The sequence below is a fragment of the Syngnathoides biaculeatus genome, chromosome 10 (assembly GCF_019802595.1).
Source record: "Syngnathoides biaculeatus isolate LvHL_M chromosome 10, ASM1980259v1, whole genome shotgun sequence".
Taxonomy (NCBI): domain Eukaryota; kingdom Metazoa; phylum Chordata; class Actinopteri; order Syngnathiformes; family Syngnathidae; genus Syngnathoides; species Syngnathoides biaculeatus.
This window is the reverse complement of record NC_084649.1, coordinates 6,682,727-6,696,675: the sequence shown is the minus strand read 5'-3', so window position 1 is coordinate 6,696,675 and position 13,949 is coordinate 6,682,727. Positions and strand designations below refer to the sequence as shown.

The window sequence follows — 13,949 nt, the reverse complement described above, 5'->3', positions numbered from 1 at the left end:
ATGGAGATGTTGAATTGTTTTAATGTGTGTTGCTAATTACATGCACATTGTCAATGAAGCCATGTCATGGTTTGAAGTAATATACTGCGGTCAAACAAATCTATCAATGTAGGCGCTGCATTACTCGCGCACTCAACTCAAGAAATGTGAAACGCTTCACATACTGCAGTATATCATTCCTTTAGGCTTTGTGCTCTCGCCAGTTTCATTTTCAATATCTTTCCACCTAAAGGGAGTTGCGCTATGTTTTACACTAATGGGATTTTTGTCTGGTTGATCTGCAGCCCGAGAATCAGACTGCAGGTAAACTGCCCTGACTTGTGGATGGCTCCCATCCTCACCGAGTTATTACTTTCCACAGATGTACCCGTAGTGGAGCTCAAACAAAGCCCCCCAAAAAGTGCACCATACAAGTTAAATAAGATACATTTTCAAAGAAGTACCAGTCACATAAACAGACATGATCAATGTTACATTAATCCTTATTATTCATTAACATTAAGGATTAACGTCTTTATTATAGCAACAGCATCAACAGTTTATCCCGCAATCCATGCTGGGAGCACACGACTTCCCTATTCTGCTGCATACAAAATAAAGTAGCTCTAAACAAGATGTCAACAGAAACCCGATCATGCAATCAAAACTGAAGTCAATTACTGTGCAGTCACTTCAGTATTTTACTGTAAGATATCTGATACATTATTGTACGATTTACAGCAATGTTGAACAGTGTACCACCAGGGGTCTTTGAACCAGATCATTGTGTACCATCATTGTGTATCTTCCATCCATCCATTTTCTTTGCCGCTTATCCTCATGAGGGTCGCGGGGAGTGCTGGAGCCTATCCCATCTGTCAAGGGGCAGGAGGCGGGGCACTACTACTACTACTCTTCTTCTTCTTTTCCTTTCGGCTTGTCCCGTTAGGGGTCGCCACAGCGTGTCATCTTTTGCCATCTTAGCCTATCTCCTGCATCTTCCTCTCTAACCCCAACTGCCCTCATGTCTTCCCTCACCACATCCATAAACCTTCTCTTTGGTCTTCCTCTCGCTCTTTTGCCTGGGAGCTCCATCCTCAGCATCCTTCTACCAATATACTCACTCTCACGCCTCTGAACATGTCCAAACCATCGAAGTCTGCTCTCTCGAATCTTGTCTCCAAAACATCCAGCTTTGGCTGTCCCTCTAATGAGCTCATTTCTAATCCTATCCAACCTGGTCACTCCGAGCGAGAACCTCAACATCTTCATTTCTGCCACCTCCAGTTCAGCTTCCTGTTGTTTCTTCAGTGCCACTGTCTCTAATCCGTACATCATGGCCGGCCTCACCACTGTTTTGTAAACTTTGCCCTTCATCCTAGCAGACACTCTTCTGTCACATAACACACCAGACACCTTTCGCCAGCTGTTCCAACCTGCTTGGACCCGTTTCTTCACTTCCTGACCACACTCTCCATTGCTCTGTATTGTTGACCCCAAGTATTTGAAGTCGTCGACCCTCGCTATCTCTTCTCCCTGTAGCCTCACTCTTCCCCCTCCACTTTTCTCATTCACGCACATATATTCTGTTTTACTTCGGCTAATCTTCATTCCTCTCCTTTCCAGTGCATGTCTCCATCTTTCCAATTGTTCCTCTGCATGCTCCCTGCTTTCACTGCATATGACAATATCATCTGCGAACATCATGGTCCAAGGGGATTCCAGTCTAACCTCATCTGTCAGCCTATCCATTACCACTGCAAACAGGAAGGGGCTCAGAGCTGATCCCTGATGCAGTCCCACCTCCACCTTAAATTCCTCTGTCACACCTAAGGCACACCTCACCATTGTTCTGCTGCCATCATACATGTCCTGTACTATTTTAACATACTTCTCTGCCACACCAGACTTACGCATGCAGTACCACAGTTCCTCTCTTGGTACTCTGTCATAGGCTTTCTCTAGATCCACAAAGACGCAATGTAGCTCCTTCTGACCTTCTCTGTACTTTTCCACGAGCATCCTCAAGGCAAATAATGCATCTGTGGTACTCTTTCTAGGCATGAAACCATACTGTTGCTCGCAGATACTTACTTCTGTCCTGAGTCTAGCCTCCACTACTCTTTCCCATAACTTCATTGTGTGGCTCATCAACTTTATTCCTCTATAGTTCCCACAGCTCTGAACATCCCCTTTGTTCTTAAAAATGGGAACTAGAAAACTTTTCCGCCATTCTTCAGGCATCTTTTCGCCCGCTAGTATTCTGTTGAATAAGTTGGTCAAAAACTCCACAGCCATCTCTCCAAATTGCTTCCATACCTCTACCGGTATGTCATCAGGACCAACTGCCTTTCCAGTTTTCATCCTTTGTAGTGCCTTTCTGACTTCCCCCTTAGTAATCATTTCCACTTCCTGGTCCTTCACTCTTGCCTCTTCAACTCTTCCTTCTCTCTCATTTTCTTCATTCATCAACTTCTCAAAGTATTCTTTCCATCTATTTAGTACACTACCGGCACCAGTCAACACATTTCCATCTCTATCCTTAATCACCCTGACCTGCTGCACATCCTTCCCATCTCTATCCCTCTGTCTGGCCAACCTGTAGAGATCCTTTTCTCCTTCTTTCGTGTCCAACCTGGTGTACATGTCTTCATATGCCTCTTGTTTAGCCTTTGCCACCTCTACCTTTGCCCTACGTCGCATCTCGATGTACTCCTTTTGCCTCTCCTCAGTCCTCTCAGTATCCCACTTCTTCTTCGCTAATCTCTTTCCTTGTATGACTCCCTGTATTTTGGGGTTCCACCACCAAGTCTCCTTCTCCCCTTTCCTACCAGATGACACACCAAGTACTCTCCTGCCTGTCTCTCTGATCACCTTGGCTGTCGTCGTCCAGTCTTCCGGGAGCTTCGGTTGTCCATCGAGAGCCTGTCTCACCTCTTTCCGAAAGGCTGCACAACATTCTTCCTTTTTCAGCTTCCACCACATGGTTCTCTGCTCTACCTTTGTCTTCTTAATCTTCCTACCCACCACCAGAATCATCCTACATACTACCATCCTATGCTGTCGAGCTACACTCTCCCCTACCACTACTTTACAGTCAGTAACCTCCTTCAGATTACATCGTCTGCACAAAATATAATCTACCTGCGTGGTTCTACCTCCGCTCTTGTAGGTCACTATATGTTCCTCCCTCTTCTGGAAATAAGTGTTCACTACAGCCATCTCCATCCTTTTTGCAAAGTCCACCACCATCTGCCCTTCAAAGTTCCTTTCCTGGATGCCGTACTTACCCATCACTTCTTCATCGCCCCTGTTTCCTTTACCAATATGTCCATTACAATCTGCACCAATCACAACTCTCTCGCTGTCTGGGATGCTCAGAACTACTTCATCTAGTTCCTTCCAGAATTTCTCTTTCAACTCTAGGTCACATCCTACCTGTGGTGCATAGCCGCTAACCACATTATACATAACACCCTCAATTTCAAATTTTAGTCTCATCACTCGATCTGATACTCTTTTCACCTCCAAGACATTCTTAGCCAGCTCTTCCTTTAAAATAACCCCTACTCCATTTCTCTTCCCATCTACTCCGTGGTAGAATAATTTAAACCCTGCTCCCAAACTTCTAGCCTTACTACCTTTCCACCTGCTCTCTTGGATGCACAGAATATCAACCTTTCTCCTAATCATCATGTCAACCAACTCCTGTGCTTTTCCTGTCATAGTCCCAACATTCAAAGTCCCTACACTCAGTTGTAGGCTCTGTGCATTCCTCTTTTTCTTCTGACGCTGGATCCGGTTTCCTCCTCTTCTTTGTCTTCGACCCACAGTAGCTGAATTTCCACCGACGCCCTGCAGGTTAGCAGTGCCGGGGGCGGGCGTTGTTAACCCGGGCCACGACCGATCCGGTATGGGATTCTTTAGATGAACGCTCATATTTGTTTGGCACAGTTTTTACGCCGGATGCCCTTCCTGACGCAACCCTCTGCATTTATCCGGGCTTGGGACCGGCCTACAGATTGCACTGGTTTGTGCCCCCATAGGGCTGCATTGCACTACTACTACTACTACTACTGATTCAAAAAGCAAATATTCATCCACCCCACACCACCGCCAAAACTAAATTTTCTTATAGGCCTGTCATCCATTGTAGTCTACATTTTCACAATATTATTGATCACAAAGGGAAAGTGCACCTTAACTTCAGCTGGTATTGAAAGATTAAGGTGTGTAAATCTTTATTATTCATAGTATTTATTTGACACGGGCTCAGATAAATTAATTTTTGTGAAAAAGAACACATATTGTAGCAATTTACAGTACTCCATCCATCCATTTATTTTCTAAAGCTCATTCAGCTCATGGGTGATTTTGAGGCAGGCTACACTCTGGAATGGCCCAAACCGGCCCACAAGGGGCTTCAATCCCTTCTGCAGGATGAATTTAAAAGAGGAAAAAAAATATATTTGGAGTGGGGGATAGTTGTCATTATTAATATACACATGCAGAAAATGTAATGAAAATAGTTTCTAGAGCTTCATAAATGATTTTGTTTTTAAGTGCAATACTATCGTTTTTAGTCCTAAGTAAATGTGCCTGTGAATTTTGTGCCTGTAAATATTATTGCTGTGATCAGAAATTAAACATACACGTAGATGATGAAATTAAAGCTAACATTTCTTATGAAATGTCCTAACAAAATGGTAAAATATAAATACATTAGTTTTTAAACAGGAAATATTGTATTAAATCTGCTATAATTTTACTGCTCTAGCTCGCTGCATGTGGCCTCTGAACCATAAGTGAATTGTGACTTTACTGACTCAGCTTCATGTTTGAGTGTGTCAGACACTTCTCCATCATGCATGAATTGTCATGCTGTTTTGTTTTTGATTAAGACTTTTAAGACGGAAACAGAACTGGTCACCGAGACTCGAAGTACAAGTTTAATTTGGGAAATGTATGTGCGTACCTTTGCAGATGTGCCAGCAAATAATGCCGTTGAGATGCAGGGCACACAGATATGTTGGTGGCTGGGGTGGGATTGTCTCATTGCATGTCAATGAGCCCCCGTGTCACTTGTGTGAAATGACTGCACGGAAAAACAGATAGTGACGTCTCACATAGTGAGAAGTGTGACGTTGTGCAGGGTTTATTTAAGCAAGAGTGAGACCGTGCATAGTTTGATAGACTGCCTCACTATTTCTTTACTGTGTGTGTCTGTGTTTGCGTGTGCGTGCGTGTGTGTGTGTGAAAGACAAAGAGAAAAAGTGTTCTTGTGGCTGCCAACATCCAATAAATCCCACTATCCCAAGGCTGAAAATGCACAATGGTTTCCTCATGATGATTTAGTAGGATTTCATACAAAACCTAATTCCATTCAATTAGTGGATAAACGCCTTTTTTCTTTCTTTTTTTTTTTTCAAGAGCAGAGCTTTGTGTGAAAATTTTGTGTGGTGTCGCCAGTTTCTAAACATTATATCACGGATGATGGTGGTATTTGCTTATTTTTCCATAAACACAGACCCACATATCTTTCGACAATCTTTTCCCCTCTTTCTTGTGTCACTTCCATCTAAAATGTTTTTTATGAGATTCAACTTTTTGTGTTATGTTTTCATGACAGGACAAATTTTCTAGAACTTAATCATAAATATATTCGTGGCCTTGACCAAATCGTATGTCTGAACACAAATGGCTCCAAATAATAACGGATGTTCACCCACATAAACACTCATCCAGTTTTATTGGACTCTTTTAATAAGTGTATCATCGACCAAAGCTGATAAAAATGCACACCGTGGCTCTGCCTTTCAAAAGAGAATAAGATATGGGCTACTGTGCTTCCATGCAGCATGCCTAATCAACCTGCCACACAACATACGCCAAGCATCTTACGTATTTCTACAGAATTCCCCCGAATGGAAAATACACGAGCCTTACCAATAACATCAATCTAGATCATCACTCTAGAACATAGAAATATGTAAATACTATCAAGAAATACTGTCGAGAAAAAGCTTAAGCTCTCGGAAACAAATGTGACAGCTCCTCTGCCATAAGCAAAGCAGAATGCACTCTGTAAATGAAGCCATTCAATTTCTGTTTGTGTATTTTACCTTACACTTATCATCATCTCATTTTCTTACATTCACATTCTTTCTTACTTTCTCCTAACCACCCCCCATGCCAACACTGTGATACATTTCACAATCTGTCTCACTCGTTTCCTCTCTCTCACTGCTGGTGTCACTTATCAATATGGCACTGAAACACCACCACACTTGATATTCACCCAGAGCTGCTATGTTCCTTTCCTGTTGCTGATAGTTTTTACAAGAGTTCTTTCAACTCACACATCTGTTCTTGCCACCTTCGGGTCATGTTGTCATTTGATTTTGTTTGCCAGCTAGATTCCAGAAAAAAATAGCAATGTGTGTACTGTACTGTAAATCACATGAGGTGTAAAGATGTATTGGGAGCACAGTGAACACGTGATTAGCATGTGTATGTGTTTTTAGGTTCTGGGTTACAATCTCGGCTTGGTCTTCCTCTGTGATGTTTTCATGTTTCCTGTGCTATTGTGGGTTTTATCTTCCTTCGACATTCCCCAAAAAATGCACGTTTGGTCTATCTATCTATCTATCTATCTATCTATCTAATCTATCTATCTATCTATCTATCTATCTATCTATCTATCTATCTATCTATCTATCTATCTATCTATCTATCTATCTATCTATCTATCTATCTATCTACTATCTATCTATCTATCTATCTATCTATCTATCTATCTATCTATCTATCTATCTATCTATCTATCTATCTCTATCTATCTATCTCTATCTATCTATCTATCTATCTATCTATCTATCTATCTATCTATCTATCTATCTATCTATCTATCTATCTATCTATCTATCTATCTATCTATCTATCTATCTATCTATCTATCTATCTATCTATCTATCTATCTATCTATCTATCTATCTATCTATCTATCTATCTTCTATCTATCTATCTATCTATCTATCTATCTATCTATCTATCTATCTATCTATCTATCTATCTATCTATCTATCTATCTATCTATCTATCTATCTATCTATCTATCTATGCTTCATTTAAACATATCCATGGGTTACACATGACTAACGTGTTATACTGACATATCATGTGCTTCTTTTAAAGGGAACAAGTAGATTATTAGGTCAGTTTACCAGATTTTAATCATGTGCAATTTAAAATGAAGACCTTCGTGCTAAATATGGCCTGGAAAGTAACAAACGGCCACCTGAAAGTCCCTGGCGCTTTTACATTTATCACCGCTAGGGGTCAGTGGCACGACGTGGACTGCTAATGTCTGGTTGAAGCTGACGCATCCCTTGTAAGGTCCCAAGCCTTTGCACCAGGCTGAGTTGAATTTGAATGAGGCCTGATGAATAAGGAAGGTTTGTAGAGGGGAGGACATTTTGTTATTATTAATGCGAATCTGTTGTCTTTCATTCTGTTTGCTGAGTTAGTCCCTTTGGAAAGAAAAGTGTGTTGACAGACACTTATGAGGGGGATTCTAATTTACCGTTTGTGTGTGCACTCACTTGTATTTGGGGAGAATCTCTCCAGGCGACTACTGTCCCTCTGTTTGAATTTACCTTGCAAACAGGTTGTGTGCAAACGTGTGTCCAAGTCCACACGTGAATGTGTGACAAGGGAGTTTCATCACCATTAGTGGGTCTTCGGGGCCTGCTGAATGATGACTAGTCTATATTTTGGATTTTGTATACTCATTTTAAAATCAAAGATACGGACAAACACACATCCATCACCATGCATGTTTTTTGTGGATGTATAGTATTTGCAGGATATGCGTGTCCGGTATCTGCAAATGTGTATGAGAAAAAGTGCCAAAGAGTGGGGATCACATTGAGCCTGGGGCTAGGTGAACCTATTGTAAACAACGGATCTGACAGAATCTAGATTTTCACATCTCTACCTCTTTGTGTGCATAATTGAGCATGCAAGTAGGTCTGTGCATGCGTGTGTGTGTGTGTGTGTGTGTACCTTAGTGAGTATCTTCATACAAGGCTATTCGAGATGTGATGAGGAACTCTCGAGTACAATGGCCTCTGACCTTTGTGCTTGCTCATTTCAGGAGGAGAAAAAGAAGCAAGACAAGGAAGAAGAGACGAGCTAAGGTGGGAATGGATGCAGCCATGGCCTGTTGTTTTTAAAGAGGCTACTCAGTGGGATAGACCCATTAAAAAGGCAACCAGGTAAACAGAAAAGGACACGGTAAGGGATCGAGATCATGATTATCATATTGAGCGAAGCAATTGTTTTTTCAGCCTATGAAATGTTGGGTAATACCTAAATCCTCCAGTAGAATGTTGCAATTGATTGTCCAAATACTACTGGACAAACAACCATTTTTGGAAAATAAAACAAAAGGTTTAAAGCCCAAATGACATGCCTATTAACATTCTAAAATAGATATTATAATGAAAAATACATATAACATTATTCATTTCAATGTCTATGCAAAAAAAACAAATACGAGCGGAGAGTGTGTCATTCATGTGCAAAGTTGCAGAAGTCTCACTTGAGATTCCAGTGTTGCCATATTACCTGCAAAGTCATCAGCAGATGTCACACTAGGCCATTCGCCATTGAAAACACGTAGTGGCACCTGCTATGGGAGAGGAACAACAGAGATTTTGTGATTTTTCCGATGCCCTTTCTGACACGGAAGCTCTTTTTGAAGAAGAGAACATCTCACAATCGAGTGAAGTTACCGGGGCAATATTACCCTATCGTTTCGAGCAATATTTAGATGATCTGCGGACCACTTCTAACTAACAACAGACTCCCAGACAGTATGACAGTATGTAGCGTACTCAGCCGCAAGTGACAACGCCGTGGCAGGGTGGAACGAGCCACCGCAGCCCGACCATGACAAGCTGTTGACGGCTTCGGCCAGTCTGGCTCATTACGATGCCGACCCAGGCCGCTTTACAGCATTGTCGTTGCTCGCGGCTGAGTGCGGCATCTTGGGCAACGCTGTTCATCGCCGCCGCCATCCGCGGCTACTGTCAACGATGAACAACGGCAATGGATGAACAACACCGCCAACGCCGTCATCGATGAACAAGTGCGATGAATGAACAATGCCGCCGACGGCGTCGGCGATGAACAATGCAGTGGACGGCAGTGGCGATAAACAACGTCGCTGATGATGGGTCACCCAGCCATGAGCAATGACAACGCAGTAAAGAGGCCCAGCTCGGCGCCGCGATGAGCCACCCCGGCCAAAGCCGTGATCGGCGGACACGGCGCCGACATGCACGTGAACACAATTATCATTCTTTGCACCTGTGCAATCCATTTTTCTTTTGGAAACATATGAAGCGTAAATCCATCCTCCCGAGTGTTCGAACAATATCCAGCAATACAACGAGCCGGCATTTTGGCCAACACGAAGGAGCAAAGAGCTACTTTCAAGCAAGTAAAACTAGTATAAACATACGAGACCGCCTGAGTGTGCTTCTGGTGATAACGTCACTTCCTGCTTCTTCTCCAAAACAAATCCCTCGAGAGGATTTTCTTGGCGGGGGTTAAAAAAGCCTTATACGTCAAAATCATGTTTTGTGGTGAAAAAACGGATGGGTCCATTCCATCTACCTTTTTTTTGAAATCATGCATTTCATGTCAGTGGAGCTTTAATGATCATATTATTTCATGCCCATGGTTTTTTAATCGTCTGTGTAAGACTGGATATGGTGTATTATAACATAGACTAGAATAGATTCACATTTACATTAACCCTTAATGGACCAATGAAGCATTTTTGTTTTAATGTGGGAGGAAGCTAGAGTTGTCTGCCTTACAATTCTAAGGTCTGGGGTTCAAATCTGCGCTTGTGTGGAGTTTGGATGTTCTCCCCGTGCGTGCATTGGTTTAAACCGAGCACTGCAGTTCCCTCCCACATCCCAAAACCATTGATTAATTGGAGACTCTAAATTGTCTATGTGTGATTGTGAGTGCGGATGGTTGTTTGTTTAGACATGCCCTTGTCACGACCCATCAAGACGGAAGGAGGACCCAAATGCAGGACTCGGGAGACGCAGAGGTAATTTGGGAAAAACGTTTATTGTTCCAAGGTCGGGGATCAGGCAGACAGTCAGGTGCAGCAGCGGTAGTCAGGACGTCGGGCGAAGAGAGCAGGTCCGCGGGCAGGCAGGAGTCGGTACACGGGAGATCGATCAAAGAAGGCAGGAGTGTCAAAGGAGTCAGGCTTATCGAGTTGGTCGAAGAACAGGCGGAGGTCGGTACACACAGGTTCACGATCAGAGATACGGGAGTGCAGGAATGGGGGATGAGTTGCAATGATCTGGCGAAGGACCAGTCGTCCGCAGGGTCCTATATACACCGGGGCCAATCAGCCAGCATGAGGCGCAGGTGTGCGCCTCCCAATCAGCGCGACTGTGCGGGAACCCACACAGCCCGGGCTGGACCGGCAGAACCATGACAGCCCTATGATTCGCTGGTAACCTGGTTGGGTGGGTGATCCCCGTTTCCTGCCTGAAAATAGCTGAGATAGGCTCCAGCACTCCAGCAACCGTTGTGAGGATATGCGGCTCAGATGATGGATGGATGGATGGATGGATGGATGGATGATGGATGGATGGATGGAAGCTAGAGAACCAAAATGCACGCAGGCATGGGGAGACATGCAAACTCAGAAGTGTGAGATGAATGTGTTAACCAACCCTTCATTCATTCATTCATTCATTCATTCATTAACCTCTGTCCATCTTATCCTCACAAAGATCACTGGAGTGCTGGAGCCTATCCCAGCTGTCTTCGCGCCAAAGGTGGCTGCACCCTGAACTCGTCACCAGCAAATCACAGGAAAAACAAAACCATTTAGAGATGACTCTCTCTGGGGTCTCCATCATTTTGTTGGGCGACTTCACTGTTAATGTGGACAATACCAATGAGACCTGGAAGGGCCTGATTGCGAGGAACGGCTCCCTGATGAGTTCTGTTATTGGACTTCTGTGCTCATCGTGGTAGTCCGTAACGAAGACCCTGTTCAAGCATAAGGGTGTCCACATGTGCACCTTACGTTGTAGTTCTATGATCGACTTTGTGATCATGTCATCGGAATTGCGGCCGCATTTCTTGGAAACTCAGGTGAAGAAAAAGGTGGAGTTGTCAACTGATCACACGCTGGTGGTGATTTGACTCCAATGGTGGGGTAAGATGCCAGTCTGACGTGGCAGGCCCAAATAAATTGTGAGGTTCTTCTGGGAACGGCTGGCAGAATCTCTTGTCAGAAGGACTTTCAACTCGCACCTCTGACAGAACTTTGCTCATGTTCCGCGGGAGGCGGGTGACATCGAGTTGGAGTGGACAATGTTCTGTGCCTCCATTACTGAGGCGGCCGACCAGACCTGTGGCTGAAAGGTGGTTGGTGCCTATGGTGGTGGCAATCCCCAAACACGTTGTCGAACACCAACAGTGAGGGATGGCATCAAGTTGAATAAGGAGTTCTACCGGGCCTTTTTGGGCTGTGGGACTCTTGAGGCAGCTGATGGATACCAGTTGGCCAAGCAAAATGCAGCTTTTTTGGTCACTGAAGCAAAAACTCATGGGAGGACTTCAGTGAGGCTATAGAGAATGACCTACGGAAGGCTTCAAGGAAATTCTGGTCCACCTTCCAGACCCAGGAAATGCTGGAGAGACTATGTCTCTAGGCTCACCTGGGATCACCCCTGTATACCCCCAGAAAAGTTAGACCTCAGAGTGTGTAAGTGGTATAAGATGGATGGAATGAATGTGCCACACATTTCCAATGAGAGACGCGTCTGGACTGCAGGCAGGCCGCTCTAGTACCCATACTCTTTAACTATGAAGCCACACTGTTGTAACACATGCAGAATGTCTTCAGAACTTTGAGGTAGGCAATCTATCCAGTCACCCACTGTGCTGCCACGTCAGATAAAAGGTTTCATTCACTGTGAACACTTTCATCCTCCTCCTCCTCCTCATCATCATCATCATGTCCCATAACTGGCAACTACCAAAAGTAAATTGGAAGTACTCATCATATTGGATATAAAGAATGAGAAGACAGTGCAGCCATTGTTATTTGATGGACCAGCACGTTATGTTACAGTATGTGCTGTGAAAACTTCTATCCCCTTCTCATTTTTCACCTTTGACCTCTGCTGACTCACTCCTCCCAATGTTGTTACCTGTTCAAAAAGCAATGTCTTCTGCAGTTTTTCCCTTCTGCCTTGAGGTTGTAATCTCTGCACATGGCCTTTTCCCTTCTCTCTTCACCCACCATGTGCCTCGCTTTTCTCATCGCTTCTCGCAGGATGAAACTGTGGGGCAGGTCAGCTTGGCCTTTGCAGGTGGCCTACCTCGTTGCCTTGGCGATGGTCTGCGTTGACCCTGTGGCAACTGGCAACCGCAACCATCGGGGATCGACAGGTACACATCAGATCTTGCGCAGAGCCCCTTTAACAAATACCACACGAGGTTAATTACACTGTCATTGCCTGAGATGTTTCTTTCGCCTGAGCCATCTCGGTCCTGATGGAAACAGGCTGAGCTAATCTCACTGTCCCCTCTCCTGATTGAATGTGAGCTAGGCTGTTGCTTCCAACACGTGAATAATCTCAATTTGTGTGTGTAAATATCTTGAAAACTGCATTAACTTTGTCTCAAAAATACATGCATGTGCCCGCTGATCCATGATACTTGCACACACAACATTAAGAAAAATAACTAGTAAAGTAAGTAAATCACGCTTATATTTGTGGATTTTAAAAATGTAAATTGGGGATAAATTTGTGTGAATAATTTGAGACAGGCGGCATGGAGGCTCAGCTGGAAAGTGTTGGCCTCACAGTTCTGAGGCCCGGGTTCGATCCCGGACCCGCCTGTGTGGAGTTTGTGTGTTCTCCCCGTGCCTGCGTGGGTTTTTCTCTGGGAATTCCGGTTTCCTCCCACATCCCAAAAACATGCAACATTAATTGGACACTCTAAAAAACCCCTAGGTGTGATTGTGAGTGCGGCTGTCTGTCTCTATGTGCCCTGCGATTGGCTGGCAACCACTACAGGGTTTACCCTGCCGCCTTCACGTTGACAACTGGGATAGGCTCCAGCACTTCCGTGACCCTAGTGAGGATAAAGCGACTAAGAAAATTGATGGATGGATAATTCGAGACATCTTTCTCCATCTTGGACCGCATTATGGGATTTGTAGTTTATGTGTCATATCAGTGTGTCAGATCGCACCATCAAAACAAACAAAAAAAAAGCTAGGTAGTGCCTCGATGGAGGTGCTGTTTCCCAGCATGCTTTTCTCTAGTTACAATTATCACATTCATCTGTGATCACTGCCTCTTTAGTGTGTTAACATTTTACAAGCGCGGTGTTAAAGTTGTGCTTTTCTCGTCCCTGAATTTGACACCTGGAGTTAAAATTGGAAGTGATATTAATTACACTCGGGTAGCACTTGTCACTTGAGTGACTGTTTCAACATGTGAAGCTATATACACTTTAAGTAGACGATTTCTCCTTTAATCGTTATCATTGTTGTATATACAGTAAATTGTAATAAATAATAGTGTTTGGACTATCAATCAGTCTTCTGTACTGCTTTTCCTCGATATTGTTGAAGGTGTGCTGGAGACTATTCCAGCAAACCTTGGAAGAGTGGCAAGGCCCACCCGAGACTAGTTGCTCGACAATTGCAGGGAACATAAAGACAAATGACCACTCATGCACAGGGACAAAGTTGACTCTTTTATGAACCTAATGTGCATGTTTTTGGAATAGACCCACACACGCGCGGGGAAAACACACAAACGCTACACACGACGGCCAGGGTCAAGATTTGAATCCCCAACTATTGAACAGTCGGCCACTGTGCCGGCCCAAAATAAGCTAAACTT

The 13,949-nt window shown here is 43.8% G+C and overlaps 1 protein-coding gene across 1 annotated transcript in view; it reads left to right on the top strand.

The window, feature by feature from the left end:
- Window positions 1-13,949, top strand: part of tafa4b (TAFA chemokine like family member 4b) — a 51,544-nt gene that overhangs the window by 13,628 nt on the left and 23,967 nt on the right. Inside the window, exons 3-4 of the mRNA XM_061832214.1 lie at window positions 8,135-8,255; window positions 12,365-12,480. Of these exons, the coding sequence (XP_061688198.1) occupies window positions 8,188-8,255; window positions 12,365-12,480 (184 nt within the window). The 5' untranslated portion in view covers window positions 8,135-8,187. The remainder of the gene's footprint in view (window positions 1-8,134; window positions 8,256-12,364; window positions 12,481-13,949) is intronic.